Genomic DNA, 12938 nt, shown 5'->3' on the forward strand with positions numbered 1-12938 from the left:
GCATTTCGGTAGTGACTACCAAAACTCAGTCTAATTTTGGTAGTGACTACCAAAATGCGTTGCTACCATTTTGAGGTGCAACAGTACTAGTGTTGTCCGGTAGTATGTTCAGGTGGTAGGGGCTCGAACGAGGTCGAAAACCTTCCACATATGGTCAAAATAGTGAGATGTTCTTAGTATGAATACTTCCCGGACACCTTCTATGACCTCTCCTCAAAATCTAGACCTGTCCAGATATCCAAGTTTGGTCAGACTCATTACCACACGTTCATGTAGGGTATGTCTATATTTCCTTGCCATAAGGGCTCAAACTAGATCGAAAACCTTGCAGATTTAAAAATGGTTTAAATGAGCAAACACTGCCCGGTCATTTTAATCATATGACCCTGTTTGGCTACCCGATGTATACACTAGGTACCTAATATAGGTAGTAACCCGAGTTTCTAAGTCGAAATTTCGAGATACGATTTCGACTTAATTTCGAATTTTCGAGTTAATAAATGACATACACAGCTCTTCCGTAATAAACACATGGCTATTTCTTTTTTGATGGGAGAGAACTACAATTTTGTAAAAACTGACTGATAGGGAAGTGTGCTCCCTTCCAGCGTAAAACACTTAATACTATATCGGGATTTTTAGGGAATTTCCTTGTTCTATTTTTAGCATTATAAAGCTATCTCAACTCTAGGCTATTTTGTGTACTTTTGCACGTTTACACACTCGGCCTTGAAATCAGAAGTAGGTTATCAATTATCGCAGAACACAGGAGCTCTGCATGTTGTATAACGAACGAGATTAATTCTTATGGATTTCAGTAATACATAGATTCTGCAAACAGATATATTAATGGCACGGACAGGTTTTAAAATGTTTTCATATTTATTTGTTATCAATACAATATGTAATCATTTGTTAAAACCGTTTTAAAAAGTGTACATCTGAAATTGAATACCGGAATTTAAAGAAAATGTCGGATGAGTGTATTTTATACTTTTTGTTGAAGATCTGTACTTAAATAAACGAACAATATATAGTTCCTAGATAATTACAGCTTACATGTATGTATTTTTATGTTGTGACATGGTTTAATATTTCTTATTTTTTCCTTCTAATTATATACACATATCTTTAATCAAAGCTATTTATTTGAATGATATATTTTTATTGTAATTGACTTATTTAACAACCCTTTATAATAATCTTATTTACAGAATTTGTAGCTAGTTTTATTTGTATTAATACCATTAATAACTTTAAATAATGCAGTTTAACTTCCATCTTTTTCTTCTGTTGCCAAACATGCTTCGTTTTGTTTCATATATGTATATTATGCACCGTGTTATCAAATATTGAAGTATAAAATAAATGAATGAACCGACGGTACGATTTATTAAACCGAAAGCCGATATGATGTTTCCATAAATCCTTCCTGATTTGCACAAACTAAGACTTGACATGGCCATTTATATTGTTTCCTTTTCTCCCTCATAGGCATCCTGCACATCTGTTTGGTAAAAAATGATGCTATATATAATTATAGACAGGTCAGGGCCGCCCATTTACTATAATTTTGGATCCTGGTCTGTCTATACATTAACTTTTTATCGTACATGTATATAGCATCATTACTGACCAAACAAATGTGTTGAATGCCTATGTTTTCATCAAACAGTGCATTATAGGAATATTCTCTCTCTGATAATCATAACAAATGATAAAAATAATGAGCTAAATTATATATATATTTTTTTTTATTTTTTTTTTTTTATATATATATTTTTGGGGTCAGTGTTGTCGGAAATAGTTATATACACTGCAAAATTGAACAGTTGAAATGAGATGCATTTTTTTTTTGCAATGTGTTTACCAAATATATTCCAATACATATGTTTATAATGTTCATGGAATTAATAAATACGTCTTCGTCATTTTTTCAGTTTATCTTTTTATCATAGTTTAACTCCAGACGCAAGATCAGTTACAACAGTTAATTGCAGTAAATTATATGTTAAACTTGACACTTACAGGAACAAATTGTTCGAAATATTAACAGACGATTAAGCAAGCTAACGGCCGATTAACTTTTAAGGTTATATTTCAACATTTTTAAAAAATTTAGAAATACAAGTTAAGGATTATGAACACTAAAAAGCCTTTCAATACAGTAAAATCAAAACATCATATTAGTCACTCCCACAAAGTCTAAAATTTCGAATCAAACTTTAACCAGCGGTTAGTTTAACAGGGTATTAAAGTTTCGAACAACTTCATACCTGGAGATGAATATAGTCCTCAAAATATATAATAAAAATATATAAATCATAAATTGTTTTCTCTTCGAGGGCGCAATAGATCAAAACTATCTTTTACAGTAGATAGGGTACAATAATTACCTGAAATCAAAATTATAAAGATATAAATAGAGGATATTTGTTTCTTTGAATGTAAGTTAGAAATATCTTTCATGAGTGAACACCAGATGCAATATCTTAAATAGCCTAGCCAAGGCAAGGTATTTATGAATGTAAGATATTTTTATCCAACAAGTAAAATAAACAATTTTTATTCTATATTTTAACTACAATTACCCGTTTTATAGTTTCTAACCAGTGAAAACTATATTAGTTATTTTTTCACCGTGAAAATACCAGATATATTTCGATAATTCACTGAAGAGATGCGTGTTATATGAACGCATATTAATTCGAATGACCTACATATTTAGTGGTAGTGTCTCGTATATTGTTTGGTTATATTTCCGATTGAAATTTGACAACCATAGCATTGAGATCTAATAGTGTGAACTTCTTTTCGATATCGTACTTTGCTCATACTTTTGAATATACTTTAATCTAGATAGGAACAGTTTTGTGTGATATCGAGACCTTTCAATTCTTAATATATCCTGTGACCACTTCAGCAACATAGTTGCGAATAAGTTTTATAATGAATTTCAGTCCGTTTCTAAATTATAATCAGTCAAGTCATTATCATTCCGGATGCAGCAGAATGTTTATGTAATTGCAAACACTTGGGAAATGATAACATGAGATGTAATGTCTGAAGTACATGTTATCGGCAATTTGACCTGAAATAGAGTGATCTTAGATTTATGCAAATCTTCCATTTAAACATTAGCTCAGTAGGGAGAGCGTTGGTGTGCGAATCGCAGGGTCGCGAGTTCGATTCCCAGGCTTGGCATATTTTCTCCGTGACGATTTGATAAAATGCATTGTGTCTGAAATCATTCGTCCTCCACCTTTGATAACTCATGTGGAGAAGTTGGCAGTTACTTGCGGAGAACAGGTTTGTACTGGTACAGAATCCAGGAACACTGGTTAGGTTAACTGCCCGCCGCTACATGACTGAAATACTGTTGAAAAACGACGTTAAACGCAAAACAAAACAAAAAACAAACGACAGTATATTTTACAAGCGTTCCTTTGTTGGGGTTTAAGGTATGACCCACATAATGGTTAATATTTCAATTGCAGCAATATATTGTATCCAGTGAGAGACTTGTATGATAAATTAAAACAACTTTTAACGTGCCGTTATTTCTTTTTAATTCATGATATTTCCTCAAGCTCAAGTAAGGACAAATTTTTAAGTGATGGCCACTGTACAGAACGTATGCAGGGAATTCATTTACCATTTATTTTGATTAAAGAAACGTCAAACTTTTGGTAAACAATTATAAAACACAAAATAAAACTGTGAATATCATTTTTTCTAGGGTGCCTCAAGTAAACGAATTTAATGGGACAGAATTCTCACTCCAAAATTGAAAAATAAAGGACTTTTAAATTTTGCTCACTTCATTCAAAAATAACCTTGGGTCAGAAGTAAAACCTACCTACAATTCTTCTACAATATGTAATATAAAGAGTAAAGGCAAAACAGAGAAAGTTTACCGCATGTAACTCAGTATTTTTAAAGATGTCTAACTTTCCCCCTTCCTTTTTAAAGGTAAATCCAATTTGAACAGCAAGAAATCACTTATCAAATAAAGATTATCACTTTCGTACAATGAATCAATATTATGTCTTGAACAAAGTAAGAACATACTAGAAAAAAATGAATATAAGAAAAAAGGTTGGTCCCAATAGGGTTTAAACCTATACCCACTGAAAAATTTAAATCAAAATTTGTTTATTTATGGGAATTGATTACTCTTCAAGAGGTCCATTATATATGGGACATGCATAGCCCAATGTTTGAATATTTGTAATAGTATAAGTTTTATGAGCGTGTATGTCATTTAGAAAGTAACGTGTACATATGTTTCTATTTTCTTACTATTTCTATCTATTGTTTCAGACAAACAACAGGTTAAATGGAGCTACCTTGAGTGCACATAGCATTTGTTTGATTGGACTTAAGAACAATGACCGACTGTAGCGAGAAACTTAAGGAAAAAGATTTCCAAAACTGGCTTAAAGCTGCTCTCGCGGTCAGTATTGCAAAGAAAGGAATTGAGCCGTACGTGTCTAATATTATAACGGAATTCCACCAGAATGCATTAGAGGATATTCTGTCCTCTAAAGAATTCAAAGATGAAGCGTTATGTACTGCATGTACGAATAACAGTTTGCTACCTACCACAAACAAAGCTAAACACAACAAAGGTCAAGACACTCTTCCCAAGTGCCAGAAGCACGTTTGCGATCGACTAAGAACAAAAATAGTTATAAGTCATGCTTACCAAGATCCTTCTTGGAGAAACAACCGGGTTGAAAAATGGTGCCACTGTCCGTGGGAGATAGCAAAATGCTATATGCCACCGGACGGTTACAAGACGGCAAGTTCTGGTTCAGACACAGACTTGAATGGAATTCTTAGCGTAATGATGAACCACCTAGAATTCACAAACGACAAAGACGAATGTCAAAAGGTATTGTATTCTTATTTCGCCCTCTAAGTGGGGGAAGGGCACTTTAGAGTTACCATTGTTAGATTTTATCTTCATTTGGTCAATATCGTAGTTATATATTACATCGCCTTATCATTACATGGTGTCTTACGAACGAATAGATTTACTCCGCTAGTAACTGCAAACTTCCAGACAGGAGGATGACAACTTATAGAAGATATTCGACTAAGTGTTTGTCAACATATTCCAGTAGTGGCCTTTCTGTGCTAAAAAGAGAGGCTATTACACTTACGCTTTACTTTAAGTTTTAATATAGTATTTGTTACTGGTAGTAATTGTTGCATAGTTAAGGTATTGGACCCCTAATAGTAATGTTAAAAAATGGCATTTGCTTGGTATATTCTTAAAGTTGATCGTGTTTCGCAGTGTGTTGCAATTTTTAAACAACTTTTACCGTGCCTTTTTTATAAATTTTGTACATTTTATGGTATTTCCTCAAGCTCAAGTAGAGACAAATTTCAAAGTGATTCCCACTATCCAAAACGTTTGCAGAGAATTCATTTTACAAAGAAACATCAAACTATTTGTAAACAATTAGTATTATAAAACACAAAATAAAATTGTAAATATCATTTTTTAGGGTGCCTCAAGTAAACGGATTTAATGAGAAAGATTCTAACTCCAACACTGAATGTTAAGATCGAATCCTGTGGGTCTGTTTTGAATTTTGCTCACTTCATTAAAGATAACCTTATGGCAGAAGTAAAACCTATCTACATTTCTTCCACAATATGTAATCTAAAGAATGAAGGGGAAATAGAGAACCTTTACCGTATGTAACTCAGTATTTTTAAAGATGTCTAACTCTACCACTTCTGTTTCAGAGGTAAATTCACTTTGAACAGCAAAAAATTGCTTATCAAATAAAGATTATCAATTTCGTACAATGAATCAATATTATGTCTTGAACAAAGTAAGAACATACTAGAAAAAAATGAATATAAGGAAAAAGGTTCCGAATACTCTTCAAAATGGAGGTACTGTATTACGGGTCTAGTACCTTAAAATCGCCTTTTTATAATTTTATACAGGCCAGGGACGTTACTAACAGGATGAGACATTCTCCAAACTTGTCAATGAATGAACAGGAACTGGAAGATCACCTCAAAGTGCTCATCACCTTTCTAGATTGTGAAACATATCTAGAAAACAATCCAGCAGCTGTCGCAGCTCTAAGTAACATTAAGAAGGTACAACCTTGTTTAGTAGCGAGTCAAAATGATAACAAACTTTAGAAGATTTCAAGAAGCTCTGTTAATTTAAGATAGAGTTTTTAACATCACTAATACAAATATAGCTTTTGTAAAACAATTGTGTAGATTTAAATATACTTTACTTTTATCAATTGCTTTACATAATTTTGACTACTCAAATAGACACAAATAACAAAATTTCTTTTGTCCTAATTTCTAATCTGTCTTGCGCGCACATTACGATAACAGGTAGGCACTTGCTTATTGATAACAAATTAGTATTTCCGTGAAAAAAAGATTGGTAAATGTTAAATTTATTATTATTTCTCTCACACTTTAAATATAACATTCTGATATTAAAACGCAAGGCTTCACAGAAAACGAAAACAATCACATTCTGTCCTCACCTTTTTCAAATTACTCTACGAAAAGTTTTCAGTAGTAATTTGTTTTTCAGCTTAAAGAAGCTAAGCTTACTATTTCAACTGATGACATTACAGAAGTTCTTAAAACGTATGTTAAAGATGAAATTGAAGAAAGCACACGAAGGTCATTAGATGATATAGACCAGGAAAGAAGGCGATGTCTTGAAAAAATCATCGAGGAGATAAATAATCTTCACTCAACAAAAAGTGAAAGTTTGGACAAAATCTTGACCGCAAGGAAAGAAGCATTACACGATATAGACGAAGCTAAAGCATCTTCTATTGATGAATTGAAACGAACCAAATTGTCTTCGATTGATGAAATTAATCAGTGTAGGCAAACGACAAGAGCTACCAGCACCGAAGAGAGTTATGAAACATTAAAACACGGTAAGTTATAAATAAAACCTATTTTAAGATTTGACAATCATGTCTATGTTGCTGTAAAATATACTAAATTTAGTTTCCTACATCTTATGTTTAATTGTTTGCAATACAGGTCATGCGATGAAAATTAAGTACAAATTGTTTACTTGCTTAAAACGGATTGCATATTAGATTATCTAAACCAGTGACAAACAGAAACAAGTGACAGTATTTCAGATAGTTGAGACGATATATGACATGTATACATAGAAACCGAAAGCCGTATTGTATCTTTTGCTTTTGACGGAAATATTATCAAAATGTTTCATAAAAGATGCCCTGTTGAATATTTTGTATGTATTAAACGTTCCATTACTAAGAAAAGAGTGTTTGTATATAAAACAGGTTTTACGATCAATATAATATCTTTACAAAGGTATTGGTAAAAGTGTTGTGCTGAACAATTCCCTTACCACTTTGCAGGGTAACCCTAATGATCTAGAGTGCGTATAACGCCTAATACAATACAATATGTATTACAGACATAGTACTTATTTTCCTGTATATACAGCTGTATATATGTTATATTATTGTGTAACTGAAGGTATCCTAACTGCCAGCAAGTAGCTTTTAAGCTAAATCAAAATGTTATTTATAAAAATATACAAATATACATTTGTTTGGAGTCGTACAATATCTTCGAATAGAATTGACGTAACTCTAATTTTATGCACCGAAACTTTTTAGGGTCTTAGGCTGACTTATATAATAACTAATATAGTGTAAGCCATGAGAAAAGAGTGCATGTGAATCGATGATTTGTTTTGTTTTGGGTTAAACGCCATTTTTCAACGGTATTTCAGTTATGAATCAGAGGTGTAAGACGAATGATTTAGGGCACAATGTCTTTCATCAAATCGTCACGGAGAACATACGCCTCGCCCAGGACTCGAACTCGCGATCCCCTCGATCCGTAGATCTGCGCTGTCACTATTGAGCTAAGCGGGCAGACTGTAAATCGATGATAAACACTTTTAATGAATCCATGTTTTATTTTGTCTGCCTGATCAGTTGCTGGAAAAAGGAGCTATTCAGTTCTTCTCACAGTTTATGCTGGCCGAGATTTTTCCGTTGAATATATTTGGATAGGTGTCTTTCTGAGGTGATAAATGTTTTGCTAGTTTTTGCAATATACAGCCTACTTCTTTTTTTCAGACTTGAAGGAAGATCTCTTAATTTTCAACAATAAACTTTACACTACTATCCCGCTTTCACCTTTGTTCGAGAAAAAAGACACACCACTTGTTGGGTTCTACGTTCAACCAACCATCAACTGCGTTCAATATCCGTGGAATGAAAGTCATCGGTCAGATATTAAAACAGAAATTAACTGCCTTAGTGATATTTTCAAAACAAAACGAAGAAATGAAATATACGTGACATCAAAGGCTGGTCTAGGAAAGACTGTGTTCTGTAAACGATTAGCTGTGGCATGGTGCCATGCCCACGGAGAAAGAACGATTGAAACAACATTTGAAACAGAAGAAGATCTTGAAATGATGCGAGATTTTGATTTTACATTCATTTTGCCATTACGCGAAGCACGTAGCTCCGACTGCGACGTAGACAAAATGATTCAGCACCAGATAATTAGACACTTAGCCCGGTCACAGCGTTATAAATTAGATTTTCTACAAGATATACTTACAAAGGAACGTTGCTTGATCATATTGGATGGATTAGACGAATGGACTCATCCAAAAGGGAAATCATGCAAAACTTTGAATGACATTCCCCACAGAAAGGCACGGCAAAATTGCACTATTTTGACAACTACAAGAACTTGGAAATTCAGTTTATTGTCTTTAAGCACAAACCAAATCGACAATCTCGTTCAAATAACTGGACTTGGAGAGAAAGCAGCAGAACAGTTAATTGACAATGCTGTCTCGAAATTCAGTTCTGACAACATTCCTGATAGTAAAAGAAGCATAAAAGATTTTCATCATAAATTGCAGGAAAACAGTATTAATAAATTCAAAAGTGTGCCTTTGATTTTGATACATCTAATTTGCCTATGGCACAAACATCAAACAATCGGGGAATCTTACTGCGAGATATTCAGCAACATCATAGGGCTTCATTTAAATAGAGCTCAAATTAGGTCAAAGGACACCGAATATCCAGATATTAAAAAGAGGAAAGTCGATATACCAAAATGCATCCAAATTAATAAATATTGTGGAGCATTTCACGAAGTGCTGAAATCACTAGGACAGTTGGCTTTTCACACGTTCTTTCACCAAGATAGAGAAAACTCACTGGTGTTTGATATCGAAACTGCAAAACAGTATCTCGGACAACATTTTGAATTCTGTCTGTCTACTGGACTGTTAACACAGAATAAAGGTGTAGAAAATGACTTTTTCGGAAACGTTCCCAGAGTCTCTTTTGCACATAAAACGTTTCAAGAGTTTTTTGCTGCTCTGCATGTGTGCACCATGGTTGACGATCCAACCGAAATTAGGCCAGTTATAGAAATATGTAGCACTGTTAAAGATATTCTTTCAGTGTCAAATTTCTTTATATTTCTGAATGGTATGTGTCCCGACAAAGCCAGAACATTGTCCTTTACGTTTTATCGTGTTATCTCTAGCTCTGATACCGTTACAGGATACAGAAGCGACATGGGATCTTGGAATTACTTTGTGGGCTACAATGAGACAATAAAACGAATCCAAAGCCTGTTTGTAGACTGTGTGAATGAAAGTATTGACAATGGACATACACCAGTAGAATTTCAGATTGAAGACATTATAATCGACTCCGACTTCCAAACAGAAAGCTATTCAAAAGTCCTGAAACCAATACTGGAAACAAACGGCAAAGATGTAAAATCAGTTAAAATCCGGGAAGTGAAAACGAAAGTCGAGTTCTCTGATATAGTACAATTGCTAAGGAAAAATGGTCGTGCTGCTTTAGAAAAACTTGATTTGAAATGTGAAATCTGTGATGAGAGTCTAGAGTTCCTTCTGCAAGAATCAGTGCAGTCTTTGAAATGCTTCATTATGAAAGGTGGTCAATGGTTGGGCAACATTTGGTCACATAGTCATGTTAGGCTCTCCAATAAAAGTATTCAGATCATATGGGGCATGAAGCAACTGGAAGAACTGTATCTCAGGAACATTGAAATGACTCATGGTCAATTCGACCATCTCCTCGGTTTTGTCTCTGGAAGTACGAACATGAGACACATAGGTCTGGGATTCATAAAGTGCCAAAAGCATGATGATTATTGCAGTGATACCAAATTAGACCTTTCGAATCATTCACAACTCCGAATGATTGAAATTGGAAGTATTCCCATCTCGGAAGTACAGATCAATACGCGCTCTTTAGAAGTATGCTACGTTGGCAGCTTTGCAAAAAGTGTTGTGTTGTCGAAAGTACTAACCTTCCTGTCGACTGCGCCAAAACTACATGTCTTTTGCTGCGGTTTTCTAACTTCCCAAACAGACATAGAGAAGATGCTGGAAACAATCACACATCTACATAACTTACAACATATTTGGCTGGTAAATATGGACTTAGGGTGCAAGACATTTCGACTGAGCCCGAAATTAGAAAGCATTGAAAATGTTTTTATGATCAGGATTCAGATGAGTATAAAGGCTCTAAAGAAACTTGTAGAGGAAGTGCAGCAGATTAAGAGGACTGTAAGGGTTGGGCTATTTGACTGTATGGTTGAACATCATGAAGACTATGAACGGGAAATACGTAGTCTAAAGTTATCAAATACTGTTCACGTAATACAGGATGAGACAAAGAGTCAGAAAGACTTCATATTCAAAACACTAGGTTAAAGATAAAAGGCCTTAGGCTTTACACAGCTGGATTATGAAATAAACGAAAGGAGATGTAAATTTAAGAACGATTGCAATGTGAATCTTGTATGAAGGAAATAAGAGTGGTGTATGAAAGATAAATGAACTTTTGATATACAGACATAGACATGGATACAATATTCCGTCATTGAAAATGCCCTCGAAAAGAGATGGGCCGTCTAAATTTGAAGGTTATATAGCGGCAAAGTTCTGACTTCAGTCAAATAGTTATTGACATAATTTTGTTCTTATTGATATAATAATGTGTCAATACATTTTATGAAAATGAAACAGTAAGTACGGGTTAAGGCAAAGTATTACATTGAACATTTCTTATCATGATAAAATGAATAAAAACATTATGAAAACTTATTGTTGAACTTTTTTTACCATATCAAAACATTACTATTTCAGAAATGGGTATTTTGAGCATGTTTACTCTTTTAAAAATGTTCATTTAATTCAGTACTACCTGAAATATCCTTTAGCCTACTCTCAAAACAATCAATTAGTTTAAGCAGACTGACAAAGTGGTAACGGTTTATGTTTGTGAACTGTTCCCACAGACCTAATGAGACTTTGTTCAACCTTAGCAGGAATAATCATTATCTGATCGAGTTACGAATATTATTTGGACGTCCTGACAAATACAGAATAACGGGCTACTGTCTTTTGATATTATCTTTATCAGGTGAGATCAATAAGTGGTGATGCTTGCCAAATTCCTTACGGCCATATTGCCCTTACCTGATAAAGTATTTATCAAAGGAGAGTGGCCCGTTGTTCTATCTATCGTGCAACTCTCGTAATAGGCATTGTATTTTATTCCATAAAAGTTACTCTTTTGTGCAAAGATAAACACATTTGACTGATATGTTTATTCACCGACCCCGCTTTTTCATAATCATGATAGTCGCACATAATTTCTTTCAATTAAATTACTATTTAGATATTGACTTACCTTAGATATACTTTGAATTATGTCAATTGTTAGTGCTAATCTAGCATTTGAATAAACCGAGCAGCTTCGCATAGACTCGAATGAATGCGAGTAACAGCTGAAAGCTACGTTTGACTTGGAAAACAGATGAGCTCACTCTCCACCACGACAATGTGAGTTCTGAATGAAATCCTCTCTATAATGCTTTAGATCCACAAAGTACAGTAAATGAACCCTTTCAAGGCATTAAGAAGATAATTTTCTAACCAAAAGAGGAAACGCTACTAATTTATATACAATATATATATGTCACTAGCACCATAGTACAGTTCTATCTTGGAGTCACATATGATTTTTTCACTTTTTATTTCGGTTGGAATTTAAGACCACAACAATAATCTTTAAATCTTTAAATGCCGTAGCTGTTAAGAAAATCCCCGTACTTTGATTCTATGCTATAACTAGCCGTTGATATAGCGGTGTGATGGATGGTGCACATCATATGACCTCTCATGTATAAACTCAGATATTATCTTGCACGGCTTCATTCTATGCTTCCAAAAAATCTTCTTTCCTTTTTTAAGAAAATTCTGTCAATAAATAGAGAACTGCGATTATCACGGAATCGGGTTCGAATTTGGAACTGGAATGATGTAATTCGTTAAAACAGCATGCCTCCAGATTTGGCTAAAAATAATCTTTCTTTCAAATTGAAGTTTCGGTCATATTATGAACATTAGAATATGAAGTTTTGTTTCTAAAATATTTTAAAAACTCCAAATCAAGAAAAGATGATGACCGCGTCCGGAATCGAACTCCGGACCGCCGCAGCAATAAAGACATTTTCCCCTCGTCGTAACCGATAGCGCTATAGCTGAAGTAGTGAATACTGACTTCAAAATATAGATAATTATACTCGGGACAGTTTACCTGGAGTAAAAGCGTGACAAACGCTTTTCGATTTTCGTCGTAAATAGTAGTAAAACAGCAAATTCTCATGTGTTACCGTAACATAAAGTTTGTCAGTAATTACGTTTTAAAGCCTTCTTAAGAAATATAGCATTTATTTCAAGATATCTAAAAAAATACTTTTTTTGTTGTCGAACAATCTGGAGACATGCCGCTTTAATATGGATAGGGTCAATTTTTTGTTATCAGGTTATTGTTGAAATTAGAACGGTTTCAATTTAAAGT

General features: G+C 33.9%; 1 protein-coding gene across 1 annotated transcript; it reads left to right on the forward strand.

Moving 5' to 3' along the window:
• The first annotated feature begins 725 nt into the window (after nucleotides 1-725).
• Nucleotides 726-11095, forward strand: LOC123543648 (uncharacterized). Its single transcript, XM_053540743.1, has 5 exons — nucleotides 726-862; nucleotides 4324-4897; nucleotides 5968-6126; nucleotides 6587-6944; nucleotides 8136-11095. The coding sequence occupies exons 2-5, from the start codon at nucleotides 4391-4393 to the stop codon at nucleotides 10781-10783; spliced, it is 3672 nt and encodes a 1223-aa protein (XP_053396718.1). The 5' UTR covers nucleotides 726-862; nucleotides 4324-4390; the 3' UTR covers nucleotides 10784-11095.
• Nucleotides 11096-12938: the final 1843 nt, after the last annotated feature.

This window comes from Mercenaria mercenaria, chromosome 4, assembly GCF_021730395.1.
Source record: "Mercenaria mercenaria strain notata chromosome 4, MADL_Memer_1, whole genome shotgun sequence".
NCBI classification, from domain to species: Eukaryota; Metazoa; Mollusca; class Bivalvia; order Venerida; family Veneridae; genus Mercenaria; species Mercenaria mercenaria.